Genomic DNA, 26,677 nt, shown 5'->3' on the forward strand with positions numbered 1-26,677 from the left:
ATGTGGTGCCCAGTACAATCCCATACATTCTATTCGTACGCGGCGAAACGTTCCGCACGCGCCGCTTGCAGTCTGTAGCAGGCTTTACGGTCCTCACCTGAATTCTGCACCCTGAAATTGATTAAGGCCCTGCTACACGGAGCGTAAATTTACGCGTAAATTTACAAATTAATAACTAGCGTAAAAGCTGTTTGCAAGCGGGAGGGCTCGCAATATGTTCTTTTTGTGGTTTACATCGATAGTGAGTGATCATTGTAAGTGTGTTCAATCCTTTTCTTCCACAAAACGATTTTAATTTCCTTACCCGCGTAAACGTTTTTGCGTTTTGGCTTCATTTTTACGCTAGAGTTAACGCTCCGTCTAGCAGGGTCTATAAATCGCGCTTCACATTCAATTCAGCTTCAACTCGGTTGCAGCTTCATCAACTCGGCGTGCGCGCGTAACGTAAGTCTACCGCGTAACGCGTAACGGTTTTCACTTGAATTCTAGAAGTGGTGGCGAGAGGTTGTGAATGTGTTCTCGTGCGGTTCACGGAAAATTTTATTAGTTTTAACTGGTGAATACCTTCAATTAAAGTATTCTACGTGTGCGAAGGTAAGTAAAGTGCTGTTAAATGAGCAAATGTTGTAAATTCGACGGGGAAAATGGGAAAAATTGTATTTTGAGCGGCGTACCCCAATCGGGAACGCTAGCGCTACGCCTGATACCCACGCCATTTTCTCCCCACCCAAGCGAGGGGAAAAAACGGTTGGTTGGGAAAATGGCGTCGCAGCTGCTCGATTCGTAGAGACGCGGGGATTTTTTTTTTTAATTTTCGGAATTTCGGAATTTCGAGTTCTTCTGGTTGATCGATTGTTGTGAAAAGGCAGAGTTGTTGAAATTTTAGCCGTTTTTTTGGCGGCAAATCTTCAGAATCTGAATCAGAATGGAAATGCACCAGAATATTCCGTAATGACGCCATTAGGTTAGGGACGCTATGCTTGCGTCATCATGGTGGTTCCGTGAAATGGATCTTTTTTGAAATTTTTTGGGTCATGGAAAAGTGGTGTTTTAAAAGTTTCCGTTTCCGCTAGTTTGCCTTCATTTAATGATTTCGCCTATTTTTAATCCCATTCCCACAGCCGCCGCACAACTTTGCTGGCAAGAGAAAAAAGAAGCGTCCTCCAAGATGGCGGACGACGAGCAATTTTCGTTGTGTTGGAACAATTTCAACACCAATTTATCGGCCGGATTCCATGATTCCCTCGTGCAAGGGGACTTGGTGGATGTGACGCTAGCCGCCGAGGGACATTTAGTGAAGGCCCACCGTCTCATTTTATCAGTTTGTTCGCCCTACTTCCGGAAAATGTTCATGCAAATGCCCGTTAACCAGCATGCATTCAGTAAGTACAACTCTTCTTGGCCTCGCTTGGCCTCTCTGGCGTCTGCAACTCGCAAGCAATTGTCGAAGAGCACAGTTCACACTCGCTCACCTTTTGCTTTTGCGCAGATGCACCCCGAGGCATATGAACGATATTCTCACGGCATTGTTTTTCTTCTTTTGTCCGTGCAGTTTTCCTTAAAGACGTGAGCCACTCAGTCCTGAAGGATCTCATACAGTTTATGTATTGCGGGGAGGTCAATGTCAAGCAGGAAGCCCTACCCGGATTCATCAGCACTGCGGAAGCACTACAAATTAAAGGACTGACAGAAACGGTAAGCGTGTAAATAATGATCATTCGTGGATTGAATCTAACATAATGCAAACCTACATTGCTATCTTCTTGATCACAGGGAGATAGTGCACCGCCACAAGCGTCTCCTGCCAAAGAAATACCCTCCACCCCTGCACCGGTGAGCATTTCAACCGCCAACATTGTGCCGTCTCGCGGTAAATCACAGCGCACTCGAGCTCAGTCTTACAAACTTGAATCGGAAGAAAGTGGGGACGATAAAATAGTACAAATTCAAACGCCAGCCTCGCACCATACGTCGCCGGCTTCTCAGCAAGTGCAACAAGTTCAGCAGTTGCACGTAGCCAGCGCTCAAAAGCGGGTGCTCGGTCAGCGTCATGTGCAGCCGAGTCAGATCACCAAGCGGGCGAAACTATCGGTCAGCAGTACCGATGTGCTCGATTCCTCGGACAGTACCACACAAATCCAGACTGTACAAATCGTCAAACAATTGCCATCCCAGACCGCAGAACCAGAATATGTTGATCTGGCTATGGAACCATTAAACGCTAAAGCTGAACCTGATTACGTCGAGGAACAGGCCGAGATCGAAACAGTTGAGGCAGAAACGGAACAGGACCAATCGCTGACGGAAAACGAGCAGACGGCCGATCAGGAACAGGAACAAGGCGACGACGGTGACCAATACGTTGACGATGACGGATACGGCGAACTGGCAAAGTACGAGGATTCTTATTTCACCGAGGGCGAAGATGGAAAGGCAGGAGCTTCTGGATTTGGAGAATCATACGCATCGGATGGCACTAGCAACGAACAGGCATCACAAGGTAGGTGTCACAAGATATTCATCTATCGGTTGGGAAATCAGTGGCGTTGGTTATACTTTTCCCCGTTGGCTCAAACTTGCCCATTGGAATAATATGTGGGCCTAAAAAACTTGATCTTCACTTGTTTTGAGAATTGCATATATTTTGTTATTACTGTGAATCGATACGGCGAAGATGCTGCTCCAGAGTGATACTGTTCCAGATATGTTGAAGCAGTTTAAAAGTGCAGCGGCAGTAATTAAAAAAAAAGTTTAAATATAGCGTACAAAATATGAGTGTAGATGAGAATAGAACCAAAACAGAACACCAAATGAAACGATCGGGAAACGTGTTTGGGGTAGTACATCCATCCCCTCTTTTCTAACTTTAGTCGTGAGTAATTAGCTAGGGTTTTTGTTCGCAAAAAATTGTGAATAATCCGGAGTGCCTGACCGCGTGTTATATCCGCTACAGTGATCGCGAGTGCGTGGAGTGAGTGAAAATGATGGTGCTGTATGTCGTAAGGTAAGACTTATGAATTCTTGGGAGAGTTTCCTACCATGTGAAGATCAAGCATAATAATTGAATCAATTTAATCTCAAGTAATACAAACTCGCATCGAAATGAATGCTTTTTCGATTTTATTCAATATTGAAATCTAAGTGCCCGGGAAAAGATAACTGGCAATACTCTTTTCGTCCAGCGATTATTTGAGATGTATACCTAGCGCTACTTGTATTAACAGCAATGGTATTATCATCTGAAATGGTCGCAGTGGTTCCTATTAACCACATCTTTTTTGCACGCTAAAATGTATTTTTATATATTTTATTATGCTGTCACATATATATATATATTTTATAAATATTTTATTTTCTATATTCTGTCAATTCGTATAGATTCGTAAGGAATACTATATTGCATATTTTTGCGTATAACGCGTGTGCCGGAATTAATTTATTTCAATCTTCAAGAGGAATCGCTAAAATAAGTTCCGTCTTTTCCGCGTTAACATTAACAGTGACTGTCGCTCGGCCACAATTTTGAACACCCTCGCGTATTCAAATTTCATTTCGATCTCGATACTCGTGAAAATTTCGTTCTATTGTGTGTTCCAATTGATCGGATTCGATTCTATACAGAAAGTTGAACAAGTTCGGGACAGAAAATATTACATAGTAAATGTGTTTGTGTATGTGTGGTGAACTTCGACGGATATGTATTGCCTTTAAATGGCTTATCGTTTTATGGAGTAAGTATGATTTGAACATTGCAGAACCTCAACAATGTACGGATGATGAACTCTCGACGAACGAAGAACATCAGATTGAAGACCTGGTCCAGGGTCTTCAGCGGTAAAATAGATATTACAGGTGGGTATGAATGTAGCTAATGTATCAATAATATAGACAATAGGTTAATATAAATTGAGAAAAAAATGCCGAATAAGGTCGGCACGTTGGCCTTCGCCTCTTGACATGCGATGAACGAAGGTTATTTTGGTTTTAATAATTCTTCCGATGTTAAATGGCAATAACGTAAAATTAAACAATTGAATTAAATTGGTCATATTGGAAACATGTAGCTTCTCATTCTGGTTTACATTTTTTGAGAGCTGACGAAATTTTAGAATTATTAATTTCCAAAATGGCCTTCGTGCGCATACCAGTTTAAGAGCTGCAATTGAATTTTACAAAACAGGTAAGTATACATGCATCGGACTACAGTTTCTGTGGGATAGAAAGGGGCGGGTGAAACTATTTAAGGGTTTTTAGATGATAATTTTGTTATCAGAAACAAATCTCAGATTTTCGAATTTGAGTGTGTATTGTCTATGCTATCAAAAATGAGTGTGGCATTATGGTTTTAGCAGTGTATTTTTTCATTTTCAGAAATCGAATGGTTTATTCTTGAACCCCGGTCATAATCCGTTCGATCCTTGAGCTTCGTACAGTATAGGATGATGACTCCTGCGATGTAAGAGGCTATTAAAATGTTATTTCGTGTGTCGAAATGACGAGCGGATGTAATTACAGAAGACTAAAATGAAAATACAAACATACGCAGAACAGAATTGACTGCTTAATTCTATCCAGCTGCGTGTATGTGAATTCTGTAAATTTTGTTTTGATATATCCGCTAATTTTGTTTACTGATGGCGATATGATTGTACTTTCAAATGTAGATCCTGCAACCGCATGTTCGGTATTGATGGGGTTATTTGATGTCTCCAGCACATCTACCAGCAACGATTACGTGTCCTGTGATGTAAAAATCAAGCAAGAGAAGGAGGAATTCCTGACCGAGTGCAGCGATGATCCTTCTTCCTCTACGACAATCAATCGATCGTTAAGGATGAAACGGTCATCAATAGTTGAGGGTTCCGTTCGTATGTCAAGTAATGCGAACAATACTGGCGGAGAAAGAAAGGGTATTGTATTACCCCGGGAGACGTTACGCAGGCTGTCATCATTGCGATTGGAGCAGAGAGCAAACAAATATCACGAAATTAAAAAAAGCGCTGGAAAACCTGCACAACGCCAGCGATGTGTTTCCTGCTTCAAGCAATCTCAGCTGGAGTCTGGTGCCAAACCTAAGCCCATGACCAAATGGGTTACAACATATTGTGATGATTGTCCCGATAAGCCATTTCTGTGCATTCTTTGCTTTAGCAAGATTCATTGTAATCTACGAAGCAAATCCCAAATCATGTAATAATGGGGCATATAAATACGAGTGCATATTTAGTAGAGTGGTCGCCATGAATGAGTTCCTGAGTCCATGGTAAATCACAAAGCACATTCCTTTGTTTAGTTTTCTCCCTGGAATTAAGAAGTCTTCGAAAAGCGATAAAGGTGTATAATGGATTAGGAGGAGGGTAGGTAGAAATAGTTCCGGAAGTGGAGCATACTCAACAGATAACAGATAAGTTGAATTGATCTTCATCTTTGCACAGCAGACTATTATCCTTTTAGATAGTCTTAACATACGGTAATAAGTACATCGTCAATTCAAAAGGCCTGATACCTACAGGGAATACTAACACATCGTAATGATGCGTTCTCCTATGTTCCTTATTGTAAAGCAGTGTCTTGCTAGCAGCATATCAACACAGACTGCACTGAGGGACGGCCAACGTAGGGGGAATTAACTTCTACTATCTATTGTAGAAATCCCGCTTCAATTATTATGATCAAAGAAATAAAGCTAAAGAATTTGAAATGAGTATAATTGTTTCAATTGATTTGTTGTGTATAAATCCGAACGGTGGTTGGATGTTGCTTTCTTGCAACCAACACTGCTGAACAGAACACTTTCCATCCCGATTGTACTTGTTTTCTATCGTCCCCATTTGTCTTGTCCTCTTTGTTGGTTGCGATTCTCTTTTAGGATTGCCTACTGCATTCTCCAGCAGACGAAAAATGACACATGAACTCAGTCCTCATTCATTGCCAAAACAGTCTCGCTTGCCATCCGGCAGGGGTAGAGAAGGAGACGGAGGAGAGACATCGAAGATCGGATCAATTAGGAATGTGGGATCTGCTATGCTCCAAAAGATCGCAAAACAAATGGAAACAAAGCTAGATAGCCCATCAAACGTTTTTCCCTCTGACCCATTGTCTTCAGTTTTGAAATCAAAGCCCCCAGAGACTACAATGGTGATAAAATTTATTCGATCACAAAAGAAATGCGCACAATTAGTGCATGAAGGGTACATTTATAACCGAAAAATAACTCACCAGAATGGTAGGACAACATGGCGTTGTATCGATCTCCTTAAGTATCAGTGCGGGGCTACATGTGTCACGAAACATAATTCTCTGATAAGTGTAAAGCGCGATCATCGGCATCCTAATCACGAGAGCAAGATTAAGGATAAATTGCTTTATGACAATCCAGAAGACTTGGAAGAGTATGTGAACGTATATACGCGCGATTCAATAGATCCAAGTAGGCAGCAAGTAGACGTAATCGATACTGGCTCTGAGTACAAACTAGTTCTTCTTGACAGTGCTACAACCGCAGCGGAAGAAAAAGAACATTCCAGTTCATCATCGAAGACAAAGAGAAAAGGCCAATCACATCAAGTGTTATCACCGACCGGATTTCTGTATACAAAGGAATAATTTATCTGAGAAGAATGAAATGACGAGAAAAGCGCGAAAAGAAATAAACTGTTGGCTTGTCTGATTAGGAATAAATAGCAAGTAAACTGTAACCGATAGCTTCAGAAATATTTTCTAATAACTCCAATCGATGATCCGATCCTGTCGAAATTTCTATAGCTACCTCCTTTATCTAGCTATGTCCATTGCATTAGAGTTAAACTTCCTTCGATCGATAGTAACATGTGACTGTAATTTATGTTTTAACAAATCATTCTTCCGTTTCTGCCTGTGCACTACTTAATTTTGTCATCATTTATTTACAGAAATCAAAACCGAACCTATTTTTGTCGATGCAATAGCCATGTGGCCTCACAAGCTTAAATGTCCCCGCTTTAAACCGGAACCCGACAATAGACAAGAAAAGCACATGTTTGTCTCGAGCCGAAAAGGAGGGCTGCAGTTAGTCCATCAAAACTACATCTACCGATCGAACTTACGCCGACAAGGTCGCGAGAAGAACGTCATCTACTGGGAGTGTGCGAGGAATCGCACGCTCAAGTGTCGCGGCAGGTTGAAGACAATCGGCAATAGTCTTTACATTTCTAATCGAGAAGGTAATGAGAGAAAATCACCGTTATTTTCTTACTGCCATGAGAAACTAGTTGAAATGACATGGAATTCCATTCACGTATTTGATTTTAGAGGAACACAACCATCCCTGCGACACGGCACGCATAGTTTCTGCAGCGATAGCTGGGAACATAACCTACTCTGACATACTTTCTTTGAAGGCCGTTAATGATCGATCCAAAAGCCAATAAAGTATGAACCTGTTCATTTACAACTACCTGTAGTCGTTGCAATACGTTGCAAATTCTTCTTGGTCCCGTTTCAACGAATTTCTTCATCGGTTTTTTAGTTCTACACGTTCGTTTCTTATTGTTAAACTCTTCGTTTTAGCTTCTGCAAAAAGCTTCTGGTGGAAAACATCCTCCAAGACGCCGCACTCACAGGTTAAGTTTGTTACCAAGCAAAATGGTAAGCGTTCCCTCGTCTTTATGGGCTACAGTTACACATTGAACCAAAAACGAGGAGATCTACGCTACTGGGAATGCTGTTACCGGCGCTCAAGAAAAAAATCGTGTCGATCGCGAATCGTCACTCACATGGACAGTATTCGAAGCATTCGTGGTACACACGATCATTCGCGAGGAAACACAATTATGAAACAGCAACCGCCGACGGATTAAGACGAACGTTATCACCTGACATGTGTTCACGAGAAATTGAAAGTGTGAAAATAGAAGTACAAAGAAGAAAATGGCGATAAAGAAGTTTTGGTAAATAAACAAAACAACAAATAAGTTTTGACCATCGTCAATATGCCGATGATCATATACAAAATCATTTTATACTGTTTGTACTTGTTTTCATATGTTTTCTGTTCTTTTTCAAGAAGGCAAAGACTATTTGATGAAAAGTAACTGAGAATCGCAAGTGCCTTCTGTTTGAAGGATGTTTTAATACATTTCCATACATTTCTACACATTTCCAAAAGCGCAAATCGAGGAAACCTATGCAACATCACTGTCTTTTCTGTTACGCAAGGTCGCGCTGCGTATGTGACTAATGCTCGCTTTTATCGTTCTCTTCTCCACATCTTCAAAAGAAAATTTGCTCGACAGTGCTTCTGCTACCGGCGCTAGTATGTCGGCGGAGTTGAAGTTCATCAAGAGTCCCTGGTCTACACCCTGTTTGGTATTGAATGAGTATTTGTATAACTGCCATAGTATCCGGGGTGAAATAGGATACTGGCGATGCCACAACTATTCGCGCAAGATCAAGGAGGAACGGTGCCGTGCCCGTTGTGTCGTTAAGAACGGACGACTTAGTGCGCTTACGGGTGCTCAGCACAACCATCCACCACACACAGAAAAGATACAGCGTATTATTCGTCGTAATAATGCCGACGAGCAGCACGAGCTTCAGCACCAGCAGCAACAGCATCAGCATCAACAGTCGGTCAGTGATCAGCAGCAACAAACCTCTGCGCTTCCATCTGTTGTCGCCGTTCCGGTTTTGAATGAGTCTTCTAGGGCTGGTGTGGTGACTATTATTCCAGCAATGCTTATTCCTAAAATGGAGGAGTATCAGTTGCCGGTTGTGGAGTTGTAGTGTTTAATAGAGCAATGGAAACCAATGCGCGTTGTGGAGCTGACTGATAGTAGTCAATGGGCACAGGAGAATATCGTAAATGTGACCCGTTGAATGTATTCGTTACAATACGAAATGCAGTCTCGCAAATCGCAAGCAATGCTAAAACATCATGAGCAACAATTTTATCAATATGCAATATTTAGCATACGGCTCGCCCGTCATTATATATGTTAAAAAAAAAATGCAATATTTATGATAAATTTTACCTCTGAGCCGGTGTCATGACATTTGTTAGTAATAAATGTAACGCAATAATTATTTATTCAAGCACTGGATGCGCCTCATCAAAAAAGAATGTAATTATTTCTTCACCTCGTGGAGAAGCGGAGAAATTATAAATGCTATGTTTTAGTTTTGCTTCGTTTTTAACTGAGTGAAGTGACTAATGTCAGAACTAACATTTTTTATCATCCCTTTTTCAATTTCATGTTAAAATATCGTTAAAGCGAACAAAAGTGCTGAAGGACATCTATGCATTCGCAGTCAGCGCGGGGCACCACTACTAACGAGAGACAGTTTCATTTATCGTTGCGAGCGGCAGCGTAAAATTCGAACTTACTGGCTGTGTGTACGTTATAAGACGATGCAATGCAAGGGTCGACTCATATGTGATGGAAATAAGATTCTAAAAGAAACCAGTCATTGCCATCCACACGAACATCGACGATTAGCAATGTCTGAACTAGTGCCGATTAATTTAAACATAGAAAAAATTTCAGCTTTCAGCGAAGAATGTCTTACACGGGCAAGATACACAAAAACAGTGCAAAAAATGAAGGGAAATGTTGGGAAAGACGTCGGGCAATACGAAGCAACAATGCGGACAAAAAAATGAAGATAGTAGCAAATAAAGGAAACAAATCAAACTTTTTTTTCTTTTTTTAGTTGATGAATTACGGACTGGGCAAATCGAACAATTTCAAACCGTTGCGTGTGCGGCAATAGTAGTGACTTCTTTTTCCATTCGGTGTAACATGGTTAGAAGCTCTTTGTGATATTTTTCCAACGTTTTTTGTCCAATCTCGCTACACCAGGCTACAAATTGGAGTACATCTACAGTCAGCGTGGACACCCATTCATGGTCGTGAACGGATTTCTGTATCGCAAAAATCGCAGCAGCTACTGGCGCTGCATACGGTATGATTGAAAGATTGCAGTAAAATTCTACCGACACGTGAATTAATCATTGTATTACGTGCCTTTTTTTCTTATCTTATTGTGCTAACCTTCAGATGCACCACTCACAAGTGTCGAGCGCGAATAATAGTTCGAGATGGCCATGCACACGTTTGCTTCGACTACCATACGCATGATCGCGAAACGGACAAAATAAGGCGTGGAAGGAAAGCGTTAGTGATGAGGGAGCAAATGAACGACCACAAATGACCGAAGCAATAAAATGAAATATGAAATGGCACGGAATTTATATGTTCAATGTGTTTTGCTCCTTTAATATTTCTGTTTTTAAGCATATTTCAATCATTTTTGGCGAACTTTCTCATCAAACTATGTGATTTTAATCTTTTGCAGATGTTTTATTCAATAGCTATACGTTCAATCCGGAGCGTCCACTACCACTAAGCGAGCAAGAGCCACTCCCAAAGGTTTGGTATTCGACGTCGCTTACCTTCGCTCCTAATCGACGTGGTACGATGAATTTACATTTCGGTGGCTATGTGTACGTCCAGAAGAAGCGCCACAACCGAACAATGAATTGGCTTTGCTGTAAAGGCAGCAACACGATAAAAACCCGTTGCAAGGCCCGTGTTTCTACTGAAGGCGACAACAAGATTCGGTTCGGTACACACGGTCACAACCATCCAGCGACGGAGTTGATGGCCGCGCAGAAAGTGTTCCACTGTGTTACCAAAAATGTTTGTGACTTAGGAGAAAATTTCGACGAGCTTCGATTTGAGTAGCAGTGTATGAGCTCAAATAAATCCATTATGCTGCCTGGTTCATTTTAGCTGCTGCCGTGTCATACCTGAAATATGATCGTTGTTGTAGAAACTAGACAGTGGATGAACTTTTGCTTCTGTTTCGTTTCGGCAGTTTTGTGGAAATGACGAAGTACATATTCAAAGGTGTCTTGTTGTATTTCTTTTCAGAACCACAGCAGATGTTTAATCCCATCGTTTATTTTAAGCTGGTTATGCATTGCTGCACAATGTAATCCCCACGGACAGATCCCTCAGTAGTGAGCTCCATAGTGAGTCGGCCATTGCAGGATGGGGTTTGCTGACCAAGATATCCTAATGATGGACTGTACATACCGCATAGGATGCTTCATCTGTACTAGCTTTACACAAGTCACATTAACAATCCATTCTGCATCACCCTTAAAGGCATTGCACCCAAGAAGCATATTGATCGAATTCTGAAACCCGCTCATGGCTTTGATGTTGACCTAAAAAAATTTTTTTATATTCGGAGAAATATAAAAAAACTGTTAAAACCAGCCGCAAACGCTTATGCACCTTATGTGATGTGATGTTATCCATCTCGTTCGGTAGACTACGGCCTAAGAATCCTTGAGGTTCGTTGATAATTTTAGTGTGTAGTCTCCAATGACAATACATTTCATTTAATAAACTAATATTTATCAATTGCTATCAATGGTGTTTTTTGTGATTTTATACGTCGCTAGCTAGATGTTATGTTCTCTTTTTTTAGTCTTGTCAGATTTCATTTGGGTTTCTCCTTTCAATCCTTTTTCCAGTGCAAACAGAGTTCCCATTGGTGTCGAAGAAAGACGATTCTGGAGATTCGCCTTCGGATCCGGAGATCCGGTCTTCGGAGGAGAGTAATGTAGCCATATTTTCGACAACAATGCGAGGCAAACAGCAACTACTCTATCATGGTCAACCTTTCGTGTTTGAGAAAAGTGTTCCTTCACAGGAGGGTCCGGGCGAACCGAAAAAAATCTGGCGCTGCAATCAGTGGTGGAATCAAAAATGTCGGGCACGGGTGTATACAATCGCCAAACGGGTTACTCCCCTAAATGGTTTTCACACCCACCGAGATATCGTGAAACGGAAACAGCGTGTCATCAAAGCAAACCGATAATTGTATTCAAATAAATGAAATGCCTACGAACATATTTTACATATAACGTATTTTCAAAATGCTCTTACTAATATAGTGTTGTAGAGCTACAAGTTTCCGTTGTCACCACTTTAAAATGAGAATTACCATAACATTTTCTTTCATTTTCAATCAATTTTCAGCAAAAAGAATAATCCCAGCTACTTCTGATGCAAAGCAAACAGAACGAACAGGACGATCCACAGTTGACACAATATTGAAAGATCAGCCATTGGAGAACCAGAAAACCCCTCGTAAAGTGCCACTTTACAAAGGTAGTACGGTCTACATCTCAACCAAGAACTTGTGGTCGATTTACACTTCAAAGCCAGCCCTCTACACAAGCCGTTTGATTGAGCTTATGTACGGATTGGAAACGCTCCAGATGGCAGGAACGAAGCAGGAATCTGTTGGCGAAATGGGTGATCCGTTGGACAAGTTGGATTCAACCATGCTAGAAGCGATCATAAGTGAGTACTCTTAAATACGCATGGTTAATTTGGGTCGTATTATAAAGAGTTTTTACTGTACTCGTTCCCCATATTATCTGTTTCAGCACACGTCGTCCATGTGTATCAAAAACAGAAGCAAAGTATTTCCAGAAATACTGTGCGCAACTTCATTCGCAATCGACTGGACAATATACAGAACCATACCGAAGTTGCACGAAAAAACAGATAAAGCCTACTGCTTGCCGCTGAGCAGAATTGAAATGTAAATAAATTATTTTAGGTTTAATTGTTGCTGATTTCCTGTTCTTTTCCGCAGTTTTGTATTAAACGTACTATGTATAACAATTGTACCTATTAAATAAGTGTCGATGGTCCAAATCATTGATTAATTGTTGTTTCTATTTTCAGCGCGCCCTCGGAAATGGAAGCACTGTTTGAAAGTGGTTGGTGTTAACGAGTTTACTATCACAGAAACTAACACCGGTTCACGGCAGCTCATTTATCAAGATTATATCTACCATCGCAACATAAAGACCTCAACCTGCGAGTATTGGCGTTGTGCGAAGGCGAGTAGACTGAGATGTAAAGCTACAATCGTTGTCGAGGGAAAGGATGCACGTATCAATTTTCAACACAACCACGTTCCGATGCGCCGCTTGGCGTACGGACTAGGCGTTAATAGAAAACGCAATCTTAGGCGAAAGGACGGTTGGCAGTTGTGTTGAAATAAAAAGAAAATTGCTCCAAGTATGCTGAGTTCGAAGTACCATTTAAATAACTTGACGATTAACTTTTTTCTAGCTTAGTGATTCTGTTCGCACAGATTAATTAGCGAATATACACATCAAATTACTTAGTTTTGATCTATTTTCTTCTTGTTTCTTTCTAGCAATTTTTATTGCAATCAGCGCCAAGAAACAATTAATCAAACTTCGTGATAAAATCTATCGCAAAACCATGGGAAGAGCGTATCGTAGCTATTGGAATTGTATTGAATACGGTTGCCCGGGAGAGATAATTTTGCAAGAACTTAGGGGCGGTCTAATAAAAATAATCGCTGAACATAAAAACAATTGCACGTCAGACTATCTTAAAAATCGCCCAGGCGATCAGATGCTTTTGAATGAAAGTGAGATCAGCCGACTTCAGGAGAGCTTGATGGCCGATCGATAAATGGTGAGCGTTATAGGTTCTGCCAGGAGCTGACACGAAATTACGATTACAAAAAGATTTGAATAAAACCCCTTCAATCTGCCAGCTAGACAGTTTGATGCAATGCGGCTTTTTTGTAATTTGTTATACATGCGTTTCCTGTTTATTTAATGATTAAAAGCAATGTTTCACGTTTTGTTAATATGACCCTTTATTACATTTTGCAGATTATGTACGCTATATCCAGGGATTTCGAGGAAGCCGAAAGCTGAAGGTCGGCAACTATTCGTTCACCAAGAATAAGGAGTGCATGAACAAAGTTTACTGGTCGTGTGCTAGAGCGGGACTTTACAAATGCAAGGCTCGCGTTCTAACCTATGTCCAAAAGAGTGGAGAACAAACGCTGATTGTACGCTATCCCTCGCACAACCATGACCCTTTTTAATGAAAGACACATAATAGGGTGGGTTTGTGTATCTGACTTGTTGACGCGTATCCTAATATATTTATAGTAAGTTCGAAATATACCCGTTGGCGAAAGTTAACATAATAGGACTATAACTATTTGTTTGCTGCATTAATACATTATCCACTATTACACATTCTATGTTCTGTATGTACAATTTAAGGTAATAACATATGTTTGTCGTTTCAGGTCGTCATACTATATCTTTCATCACCGGACAGCGTAACTGTAGATTGCTTGTTGTGGATGGTTTCCGCTTTGTGAAAAATCGGATAGGGCCCAATAAGATGTATTGGATATGTTCCAAAAAGGTAAGCTATATTGGTTTGAGAGAAGTATTGTGCATCTTGGAGTTCGTAACAAAGTTTACCTTTCTGTCGTAGGGAAGTACTACCTGCCGTGCTCGTGTTGTCACCAATAGAGTTGCTGAAAAAGGCCGCTTACCCAAGATAGTTCAAACTAGTGGCACCCATAACCATTGGCCCAACACAAAAGTGAAAAGAGATGAATCGCAGCATCTTAAGTAATAGGCATCCATAAAATCACGTATACAGTTTTTGCGTAAATAAAAGAACTTTAATGATTTACGTAGCTATGCGAGCCTAATAACATTCATTTTGAGATTAATCAGAACACCATGAATGGTCTTCTTTGGAATTCAATTTATAATGTTGCTTCTTCGTTTCTTATTATTTCTTTTACAGAAACACAATTTGGCAACGTTAAACGGTTAAATCCCCTTGCTGCAACAAGGATAAAGCAAATAGCACTAGGCCGTACCAATTATGCTGTGGCACAGACACATCAAGGCGAGGGAAATAGAAAAGAACACAAATTGACGGTGGAAATCGAGATTCCTGTCGCCAAGAGTACTTCAGGAAGGAAACGCATTCGTACCTCACAGCAACAACACGTTGGAGGACGGTTAAAAATTGAGGATGGTATTCTGGCTAGCGACCGAAAAATGCAAATAACCTCTATGGTGGCTTCCGATAGAAAGGTTCCGAAAAGGGAACAGCAGGCTCAGATTGTAGATGTAATAGAATCAGGCAGTAGTAAATTGCTGCAGTATACTTACGGTCGTGGTAATAACATGCTCATCTACCAAGGTCATCGTTACATACAAAATAATGTATACGCGGGAAAAAAGTATTGGAAATGTACCAAATGGCATACAAAGTGCAAGGCCCGTGCCATCACTAACTCTGCCGATCCAGATAGTTGCATTTTGAGAAACACTCACAATCACAATGCGGTGGATGTGCTTTAAAAGCGTCAGCATCTCCATTTGTTTGCTGGCGGTAAATAAATTGAATTTGCCTTTACATATCACGGTTTACGCATATTAGTTTTGTTTATTGAATGTATAAGAAAATTTGAAACATTATTCACTGATCATGTTTTTTTTATTTTACTTTTCAGTTAAATCGGATAGACATCTGTATGAAGACTCCGTTTCGGATCATCAGGTTCAATCAAAACCGCTTTGGTCACAATTGCATTACAAACAATCGCAGGGTATCTTCAAGTGGCATTATAAACAATCCCAGCGTAGCGGCAAGGAATTGCTAGTTATAAATGGTATAACGTTTTTCCGTAATCGCCAGCGAAATAACAAACAGTACTGGAAATGCAATCAGTATTATAAGTGTAAGTGCCCATGCTTGGCTATCGTCGATGGCAAGATACCAGGAGAAATCAGAATGAAACATAATCACAACCACGACGTCCCTTCCACGCTACACTTACCGTCAACGAGCTATGCCGGAAAACACTGAAGAAAAGACATTGGCATGGATCTGAGTAACTAGGATATTATTTGCTTTAACAATTTAAGAGAAGCAATTCTTCATCGCACGTACCGTTTGACTTGTACCCGATTATCAGCGTGACTGTAGGGGCAACTTGTATATTGTCCACACCCCAAAAGTATCGTGAGATGTAATGAAGTAAAGCTGTAAACTGGCAGCTAATAATGCATGTAGTGGCGGTAGTGGTTACATAAGTGCGATACAACATGAATTCAGCGATAGTTTTCGTAGTGTTGTAATAAGGGAAATAAATGAACAAGATTTAAATATATGAAAATATGTGAAATTACGTTATATAGCAAATAATCTTTGCTAGATGTTTAATTAAAATGTATGTCAGTATGTAGATTCACATGTCGAAATGATTCCACCATATATTTGCAACTAATCCAGTATTTTATTTTTTCCTGTTTATTTTCCGGCTTTATCTGAATGAATGGAACGCATGATATCTCAACAATTCTACGCGTAGATGCCAGTGGAGCAAATATTTTTTTTACAAAGTCATCTCGCGGTCGGCCTGCAATTGTCATCGAAGGCATGAGATATCTGTTCATGTCGGAGAACGAAAAGCGGGTAGTTTGGCGTTGTTCAGCGATGGCAACCGATAAACTCAAGTGTCCGGCCCGGATACTACAGTTTAAAAATCCTCAACGTTTCGTTATACATCGGGAGAAGCAGCACATACATGCACCACTGAAGCGAACCAAGGCGAACCAAAATTATCAATCGTCTTTATTTATTACGTAGTTATTTTAATTCGGATTTTATTAATCTGTTGGCCTATACCATTCTCTTTCATATGTCACTAGGTTACCTTTTAATTATTTTCTTTGCAATCGAGGTGGAATCGCTTACAATTAGTATAAGAAATATCCGTTCTTGCTATAAATTGAACATCCAAATTTGGTCTTCATCGGTTTGTCTTGATATTTCTCAAATGTCCAGTGTTATGATGGATTGTTAGGCGAAGACTTGCTGAAGATAAGGAAAAAGAAACGATGTCGAGAAATTCCTGAATCCAACCCAAAACGAGAAAAAACGGCTTAAATAAAACACAAACCTAACTTCTGTAACATCATGGTCGATGATAAGTAATTTTTGGTTTTAGGTACTACGCACACATAACTTTGGCATCGTTTATTGAATTCACGTTTACAGTTTTAGTAACGGAACTCTTTGTTTTTTGTATCTCTTCTCGTATTATACAGGTATCAAAACTGAACCAAATTGCGGCCAGGAGGAGTCAAACAAATTGGTTTACCGAAGGAGCCAAAAGGGCAAAATGCAACTGAGTTACAATGGGTTCTACTACTGCAAAGAAAAGACGATACACGAGAAGGAATATTGGCGTTGTATATACTACACTACCAAGATTAAATGTCACGGCCGCCTGCATGTGATTGGAAATCAAGTGTTTCGTGGTACTTCGCACAACCATGTTGCACGACGATTCAAGCGTGCCGACTATAAACGGTTGTCAGAAATTATCTTACCAGACTGTAGATTTATTCTACCAGACCGTATCGTTCCAGAACGAAAAAAGCTCGCAGCCAAAACAAGAGCGCATGCAGCCAAGTGATAGATAGAGTGAAGAAATTAATTAAGGGAATTCTCTCTTTTCTAATCTATAATAAACGCTTTTTATCCCACAATTAAGTAATTATTAGTAGTACCGAGATGCGTGTATTTGCTTTTATTTAGTCAATGCGTTTTGTGTGTCTATTGCAGCTGCCTTCTCTAATTTTTTTTATTTGTCTGATTGATATTTTTTTTTATTTTTAGTTCAACTAAGGGGTGATTCGTGGATGCTGGTAAAGGAGTCCTGCGTACAGTTCACCAACACGCAACGTGGACGCACTATGCTTAATTATGCCGGATATAAGTACGTGCAAAATAGGCAAAGCACTAAAAACATATTCTGGCGTTGTGCGCGCTACGTTAAGCACGGTTGTCGTGCGTCATGTGTTACGGCCAAGCATTCAACATCCGAATATTTAATTCGCCGATCCGGAACAGCACATAGTCATCCTTCAGAAAGTGTCGATGGCAAGGTGTCTTGAAGCGCCGCTCAGATGTAAAATTAATTGGTCTACGTTTGTGTCGCAAAAAATACCTGAAGTGAGACGATTAGTTCATGGTATGCTATCAGAATGGATAATTTGATTCCTGACGAACTGTTTTGGAAAATTAAATTATAAATAAAAGCTATTCATAGATACTTTATAGACAAAACGTTCTATACTTTACGTTCACGTTTATTCGCGTTTATTATATCTTCGATAATCCTTTTTTCGATAGTCAATAGTGTTTTTATTTTTTACTAACATCATATTTTTCCTTCTGGCTCTTTTGCAGAAAAAATTACGTTTAGCCCGGTGAAAGTATCCCGCCGCACAAAATCAGACTATACCTCTTCCAAATATGATATCGATCAGGACGGTAAACTGTTCAAAACGATGGAAGCAGCGGAATTTGGGATATCTCAGCGCGGAGCTAGGAAACTTATCTATCAGGGCTTTCAGTATGTAAAGGATCGAGATTTTCCAGACTCAACCAACTGGAGATGCGCGCTGTTTAAGCGCCACAAATGTCGCGCGCGAGCTATTACGAAATATGTTAACGGCGTGGTTTGCGTTAGGCCATCCAATTTCAAGCATAACCACCCTGTAGATGATTATAGACGATCTGCAGCGTTCGATGGTATCAAATCGTCCCCTATATGAATTGATTGTGGAAGCTCGTGAACGGATACATGTAGTAGGTTTTATTCGTTTTATTGTCTTAAAAAATCATAATGGTGTGCTTCAAATGGTGTGGCTCAGCATTTCATAGATTCCATTCATAATCTACTGCGAATAACGAAAGGCCGACTGGTAATGGGCAATTGACTTTCCGAACTTCGCAAACCAAATTGTTTCTTTAAGTAATGAATAAACTGATAAACACAATCATTCGTCATCGTACGACTGCTTATGGCCTAGCGGGATTTTGCGATTTTAGCGTTCACCTTACATTCTTTAATTAGGTGTATTTTATCATATTTGTATCTAAACATAATGACACACATTTTTTACTTCTGACTTTTGTTTATCTTTTGTAGATAATTTGCGCGAAGCCATTTTTGGAATTACTAGACGAGGTCATCAGATGCTACTTTATGAAGGACATGGATATGTGCGGGAGAAGCAAAAAGGCACAATATCCAATTGGAAGTGCTCACTTCATTCGAAATACAAATGCAAAGCACGTGCTGTCACGAATGAGTCGCATGGGATGGTGTTGATGCGGCTAACGTGTAACATTCATTCCCATGGCACCTATGCTCATTTTGACCCGAAAAGCAGTAAACGATTATAAAACGAACAATAAAGCAACGATGGCTAGCAAATATCCAACCTGACCATTCGACCCGATTCAACGACAATAGATTGTCACAATCAGATTGCTATTATCAATCTGACTATTGATTTCTTACTAACGCGAATCCCGCTACTTCTCCTTGCTTCTTGTAGGAACCTTTGTGCCAGCGGTGTTCGGAACCACGCGCCGTGGGCATAACAAATTGCTACACGATGGACACGCGTACACCCGAGATAGGCAGTCTGTGAACACGTGCAACTGGAAGTGTTCGCTGTTCACTCGCTACCGATGCCGTGCTCGCGCCGTAACAAAAGATATCGGGGGCCTTGTTCACATGAAGGTCACAAACACGGATCATTACCATCCAAAGTTCGAATACAAAGCTACATGTAAAAAAGATACAATTTCGTGAGTTTATCTATTGCAGTTAGACGGATTGTAGCTGTAAACTATTTTTGGATATGTAAACATTAAAAGTACAGCAAACAAACGAATACCAATCATCTTCACCAATTAATGCCTTATGGGTTGGGTGTGTGCTCGTGCGTGTGTTGGATATAAGAATGTGTGGTTCTTTTTACTTTATAACGCCAGCACTTCATATCAGTGGTATGGCTTATTAATTAACTATTGTGGCTTTCATTCGATTTGTTTCAGATTTTAAGTCGTCTTCGTTTACCGAACCAGCGTTTTTCGAGGTATCCTCTCGTGGAACTCAGTGTCTGGTATATGACGGCTATTATTACAGCAAAAACAAAACGGCAGAAAACGGAGCGAGGGTAAACTGGAAGTGTCGATTCTATCAGCGTTTACACTGTAAAGCCCGAGCCTTGACGAAAAACATTAATGGTTGCCAGTACGTGAAGATGTTCAACATTGAACACACCCACGGCCGAGAGGTCCATTCGCCACGAAGACGACGCAAGATTAAGCTGGAGCCATTGGACATTTCATAGACCAATGCTTCTATCTACCACATCTGTGACTATCACAAACCTAAAAAAAGTTATTTGTTTGCCACGAATAAACTGGAACAGTGCAGAACCAGAGTAGGTCTAATAAAGTCACAAAACCAACGGTTTAAATCCACCGTTTATTTTAATAAATGATGTAAATTAGTTACAGTTCCTTTTGAGTTCTTTAAATGTTAATGGTTGTGTATCGCACATTAATAATATCTACATTCTTCGATTTCCTGTTTTTATCTCTTTACAGGCAGAGGATACGATATAGCGAAGCTTGAGGTTGCCCGCTTCGGTTGTACGCAACGTCGAAAACCACTACTCGTGAGCGGAGGTTATTCGTATATTCGGAACGGCGAGTTTATCGATTCTATCAATTGGCGATGCTCACTTCACCGTTCAATTAAATGCAAAGCGAAGGCTATCACAGTTAAGCGAAATGGGCAAGAGTATCTACGCTCTTCGAATCCGGAACACAATCATGCCCCAAACATTAAATTTGCCGATTGTTCTGCAATGAAAAGGATAAACCGGCATAGCCCAATAGGACTATTAGAAGATGCAATAAGAAAAGAACTCAGCGATGATCTTATTGCTGATAAGTCGTCCTTTTTGGGAGAGAGAGATGAAATTCAGAAAATTTTCTGAAGAAAAAAGAGTCGTCACATAAAGGAAAATTGACTGGTAGATCGGAATATTATACTCAAATTTCCGATATTGTTCCGACTATTAGTTCTGCTGTAGCGCAACGTAAGCTGAGGGGAAAATGAATACACGTGTTAACTACCACATCGCTGTATATTTTGTTTTAATAATTTTAGCATAACATATTGAAACTTAAAATATTAGATTTTTGTTCTTATTGTAATAATATCTTTTTGTTTGCAGAATCTACCGAATCTTTGGATTTCAATTATAATGGGTACTATGGCATACGGTCGATAGTAACCGAATATTTGTGAAAGTATTGAAAGTAAATTGACCCAATCGACACAAATTGATCGGATCTTGGCAAGCGAAATTCCAATCATCCGCAAGCATAGTAATAGCACGCTAACTCTTTGTTTTTCATGCTATATCATTCTGTTTGTTTACTTTTAGGCAAAACTACAAAAATGGTTGCTCAATGGCTAAAGGTATCGAGGAACATTAATTGACCCAGAATCATGAATAATAATTGAAGATGTTGGATTGTGTGTATATCAAAGATAAATAAAATATTGTAAAATGTGTGCTGTTTTTCCCTACGATTTCGCTCTATTCTACACTCCTTAGTACGATTTTTTCGGGATTTGCTAATCTTTTTTTTTCTTTATTTTTATTCTAACATTTGTACATTCGCAGTGAAACGGACTAAATCGTTTGGCTTACTTCACGTAGATGGATGGCAATTTACGGCTGGGCAGCGCGGTAAACCAAAATTGTTGATTGGAAATAACACTTTCTTCCGTACCAAGGGTGACAATCAGCGTTCGTATTGGTCTTGCTCGTCATACAAGTCGAAAAAGTGTCGTTGCAAGATTGTAACACATCGCGACAGCTTCGTCGTGAAGTTTACGCACAAAGCACACTCTCATACAGACGAGTTCACCGATTTGTCGAAGGTCCAAATGATCGAGGCTAATATGGACGATTTTTACGAACGATGTAGCATCCTGGACGATAAGCCCATCATCGAGGAAGTAGTTCTAGCATGAAAATTTAAAAGTAATACGCTCTAACTTGAGATGAGACAGAAGAAGGAAGGGCGTATTTCGCTCTTTGGAAATTTTCGCTCTTTTTCATTTTTAACAATATTTTATTCTGTACCAGCGGTGACGTTCAGCAACTTGAGAATAAATGATGATTAATAGTTTGTCTTCTTTCAATAAAGAATAATTATCTTTCTGGTTGTGATTATATGTTTATAACTTAGTCATAGATCTTTGGTGATATATTTGCTTAATCTAATGTCTCATTTTTTTGTAGGTATGCAACACACCCAACAAAGCTCATGCAGGATATTGAAACAATAGAGAAACAAAAAAGAATGATTAATGGTTCATAGCACCCGTGGACAAGGACAACGATATTAATATGTTTGCATTCTCCGAATATCCTGAACATCCGATCCATTTGAACTCAACATGCTCGTGGCTCTGTGACTGTTAAAGTAAATAAATCGAAATTCTTTGATGCATTTGTCTGAATTTGGCGCAGTTCGTTAATCGCTTTTTTTCTTTTAATTCCCATATTTTTCTTATATTGATTATTTTTATGTACTTTTCAATAAACCATTTCTGCTCTTTTCAATTTCACTTGCATCCCAATAGAAAGCTAATATTACGTTTGGTTATTTGTAGCTCATTCCCAAGTGCAAAGTAAAAAGAAGTTCGATCGCATCAGCAAGCGGAAAGATAAGGACGAATTCGACGATGATTATGAAGGAAAACACATATTCCCTCACGATTTGCGCATGGAAACTGGAACTAAAGGCCGACCGAAGTTGGTGATGGGCGGATACGCGTTTTTCCGTAATAATTGTGCACGAAACAAAACCTACTGGCTGTGCTCGAAGAACAGAACGATAAAATGCAAGGCACGGATAATAACTCTGGACGGATCGGCCGGAATGATTTTGAAAAATCAAAACCACAATCACCCACCGACGGAATAATGAAAGTGCGAATACATCAGTAGAAGATTGGGATCCTTAACCGTGCATCGCTACAGGATTGGGTTGATTAAGCTTGAAATTCATTTAAATGTAAATTAATTTCAATTGCAAGATTGTCCAAAGGCGTAAGTAAATACATCAATGTCATTTAATATGACTTGGGGAAACTCTGTCATAATTTCAATATAATTTCGTAGCTTCAGTCGAAAAGGGGACCTTTAGTCGTTTGAAATTCAGAAATATGATAAATAAAATCAATTATTGTATTATCTTAATTCTGTGCGCATTTCATTTGCAATAGTGTTGCTGAGTAAAAAGATAGTTATGCTATCATAAAACTCATTTTAGGTCCAAATGTCTCCCAATATTAATAAGATTCTGTTAATCTTTTTCTATCTATTTTAAGGCAAATTTATGATAAATTCTAGAAAGATGCCATATACGTTCGTCAAGGGACAGCGAGGTGCACTGAAAATTTTGTTCCAAGATTTTACCTATTTCTGTAGCAAACATGTGAAAGACAGACGATACTGGACCTGCTCCAAGCAACGCAGCCGGAAGTGCACAGCGCGTTTGATAACGGATTCAGCGATATCAAACATATTAGCCCGACATATTGTCCACAATCATCCGGTGGATGACTTTGAGTTTTAACTTTACAAGAAAGCGAATAAAGATTATTTAAAAGAAAGACTAGTTTAAGGTGCTATGCACAAATGGTCCGTGAACCCGTATACGCATCTGTTGAGCAAAAGTAACAATTCGCTTTTCAATTAACGGTGTTTTCGTTTGTTTCTATTTCTATAGATGTCCAGTTTGTCCAGGCTTTAGAATTCGAATCAGATCTAAAAACAGATGTAGATGGAAGTACCAATAGTTATTACCTGGGACTTTGTGATGAACTAAGCTATGCAATGGGCCAACGTGGAAAAAAGCTATTAGTGATTGGAGGTTATACGTATGCCCGGAATAATCAAACAGAGAAGAAAACCTACTGGGCATGTCGAACACGGACCAATAATCAACGGTGTAACGCACGCGCAGTAACAGCACTTATGCCAGACGGTTCTTATCATGTAACTGTAACTAATCCAGTGCATAGTCACAGCCAAAAGTATTTTAATGAGTAAATCATAATAGAGTTCTTGGATAGGAAGTACGTGTTCGCTGTTTCCTGACATCGAACCGGTTTAAAAGCATACCTCAAAATAAACGACCACCATCAAAACATGAATAACATTTGATTCATAGCAGCGTATATCTGTACACTGAAATATGTCGGGAATTAAATTTTCAGTAAAGAGGTATAGTTAGAGCAAAATACATTTTTCCTTACTAATACACGATATTTGTCTTATTTAGTTGCAGTGAAAATTCGAAAGACCATCGGTACGAAAAAACAAAAGAAAGATGAATCTCGATGGCTGAAGATGGATTTTTCCGCATTTCTACAGAAACCTCCGGAACGGGCTGTGATGGTACCGTGTCGTTCAGGAGGAATGAAATTATTGTACAGAGACTTCTACTTTGAACATCATGTTTCCAGAAACGGATGCAAACAGTATCGATGCGTAAAGCATGCCACAATGACATGTCCGGCACGTATCATTATGAAAGGCTTAAACGTTTACAGTATCGCTTCGGAACACAATCACAAGTAGTCACATTGTTAATGTATGCATATGACATATGATAGGCATATATTGAGAGTAGAAGGAATAAAGTTGTAGGAATCCGAAATTTTACATTTTAACGGGTTAGAACACCATCAAAATCTTTGTACTTTGAAATCTAATTTAATAGTGTGATGTTTGATAATTAACTTTATCTTATTGTTTTCTTTTTCTTATCCTATCGTTAATTGTACATGTTCAAATCCGGAAAAGGCGTTAAAGGTGGAGCCATGAAAGCGGATTATCGAAACAATCAAACCGGGTTCGAGTTGCCGGATCCAGTGCAACCTGGTGTATCTAGCGTTAGCAATTACCGACTGGTCAATAAGGTCGACAACACGGATGGTAAGAGCAAGAGAGCAAAATCTAGCAAGGCATTACGGCAGCAAGTACCGCTAGAGGATATATTGGCCAAACCCGGGACTCCTGTTGAGTACTTAGCTTCGCGCTTTGGTTCGGCCAAGGTGTTGCTGGAAGGACACCATTTCGTGCACCACTTTACGGCCAAAAGCGTCAGTTACTACCGATGTGAGCAGTTCAAGCGTCTCAACTGTCCCGCACAGATCCTAGTAAAAGGTGGCATTACTTACGTTACTCAAAGCAACCACACGCACACCGTTGATAAGAGCATTCAAGAACAAATCTCGACCCGGTACAGCAAACCTTGATACGCCATCTTCGGAAAGGCCAAACGCAAACGTAGTCATTACTGCGGTTTATCAGATTTGATCTAAAAGGTTTTGCTGCTATATTTTGTGGCCAATTAGTGAGACAGGTAAAGGTTTACTCCCTTAGGTTTCTGCCGCATTTTGAAAAAAAAAATGAATGATACACGTGGAATCTTCTCGGTTTCATTCATTCTTTCAGGGGCAAACCTTTACCCCAAGCGCGAAACTTACAATCCGCACACTCGTGTTGCTTATATGCATTGTTTCTGTTTTTTCTCTTTTTTGTTCTTTTTTTTAACAATTTTAGTAGTTCATCAGATGTTGGCGGAAACGTTTTCCTCTGGAGAGGAAACTTTATCGTCTAATATTGATTGCCAAATCAAAACTCCGAGAAGACCTAAGGCGACAACCATAAACTTCGAAGAGATAACCAATCGCAATGCAGTTGAGATGCGAATCATACCGACCAGGAAAGGCGGTGCAGGTTTAGAGCACAATGGGCATCATTTTGTTTTTCGTTACAGTCGAAATCAGCACAAAGTTTACAGATGCGCTTGGCACAGCAAAAATAGTTGTCAAGCGCAGGTATTAATTTACGATAAGTTGTACTACGTAGTAGATGACGAGCACTCGCACGGACAGCCGTCAAGAATAGATCCGGAAGTGTTGGGAAAAGCGACACTGAAAGTGGATCAGTAGAATACAGTTTACTTTTCTTTTTTCTGTTCCATTTTTTCTGTTCCATTTTTTCTGTATATTTTCTCATAAGAATATATTATTTTCACGGTAAAAATGCTTTTGCGAATAAGAGGGCTGGATAATAGATAGTATGCAACGATAATAAAGAATGCTTCCAGTGCCTCTGAATTTTCTTTCATATATCATCATAAATCAATTTACACTTGCATTGTTACTTTCCTAATGGAAAATTGCAACATATTATACACGTTTTGGTTGAGATTCAGTAATGGCACTCTTTCAATTTCTTTTTTCTTTAGATCCGCAAATGCTGAGTTCATCGTATTTGATGACTGGGACTGATTCTACCAACCTTTGTATAAATGGATTTTCTTTTACTCGGCATATGGTCAACGCCGACACCATCTACTGGCGATGCAAGGAATTTCGTGCACTACGGTATGGTTTACTAAGTGAGTGCCGCTTAGATAATTACGAACTGTAATAAATGTGTTTATTGATGTTCTCAGTTGTCCCGCTAGGTATCGGCAGCGCCGTACGACAGGTTTACTCGAAATTGGACGAACCATTCACAATCATTCGCCTATTAATAAACGCCGTAAGCGTGGTTCATTGAAAGAGATGCTCCGGCAACGCATGACGAGGAAAATGCAAGATTAAACACATTGTTCCACAATAAAAGGCAAATCATTGAAAAATGCTTGATTAAATTAACGAGAATCTTTTTCTCTCTTCCGTTGATATATAAATACATTTGCATATTGTTTCAGTTCATTTTGTAGTGCACATAATACTATGTACAGCGTGTTGTAGTACATATATAGTAGTTTACAGATATGTATTGCTTAAGTCGTGTACATGAAGAATACTATTAAATATGAATTTC

At 39.7% G+C, this 26,677-nt stretch overlaps 1 protein-coding gene across 50 annotated transcripts in view; it reads left to right on the plus strand.

The window, feature by feature from the left end:
* The first annotated feature begins 484 nt into the window (after positions 1-484).
* LOC125949482 (modifier of mdg4-like) overlaps positions 485-26,677 on the plus strand; it is a 33,380-nt gene continuing 7,187 nt past the window's right edge. For 9 of the 50 annotated variants that reach the window (XM_049676513.1, XM_049676548.1, XM_049676509.1 and 6 more), the window contains exons 1-4: positions 485-594; positions 1,122-1,382; positions 1,553-1,695; positions 1,774-2,500. In XM_049676513.1, the coding sequence (XP_049532470.1) occupies positions 1,169-1,382; positions 1,553-1,695; positions 1,774-2,500 (1,084 nt within the window). In that variant the 5' untranslated portion in view covers positions 485-594; positions 1,122-1,168. Of the gene's footprint in view, positions 595-1,121; positions 1,383-1,552; positions 1,696-1,773; positions 2,501-4,664; positions 5,839-5,869; positions 6,861-6,911; positions 7,462-7,548; positions 8,235-8,257; positions 9,104-9,251; positions 9,769-9,839; positions 9,943-10,037; positions 10,215-10,335; positions 10,783-11,524; positions 11,922-12,032; positions 12,360-12,445; positions 12,604-12,749; positions 13,165-13,230; positions 13,613-13,720; positions 14,005-14,148; positions 14,271-14,342; positions 14,593-14,663; positions 15,295-15,381; positions 16,041-16,242; positions 16,900-16,981; positions 17,434-17,555; positions 17,922-18,128; positions 18,737-18,873; positions 19,013-19,285; positions 19,719-19,790; positions 20,215-20,348; positions 21,371-21,439; positions 21,951-22,063; positions 22,325-22,437; positions 22,995-23,157; positions 23,464-23,558; positions 24,052-24,113; positions 24,428-24,637; positions 25,200-25,399; positions 25,956-26,090; positions 26,244-26,300; positions 26,501-26,677 lie in introns of those variants that run through there. The other 41 variants (XM_049676515.1, XR_007468667.1, XR_007468668.1 and 38 more) reach the window with 41 other exon arrangements.

This window comes from Anopheles darlingi, chromosome 2 (genome assembly GCF_943734745.1).
Source record: "Anopheles darlingi chromosome 2, idAnoDarlMG_H_01, whole genome shotgun sequence".
NCBI classification, from domain to species: Eukaryota; Metazoa; Arthropoda; class Insecta; order Diptera; family Culicidae; genus Anopheles; species Anopheles darlingi.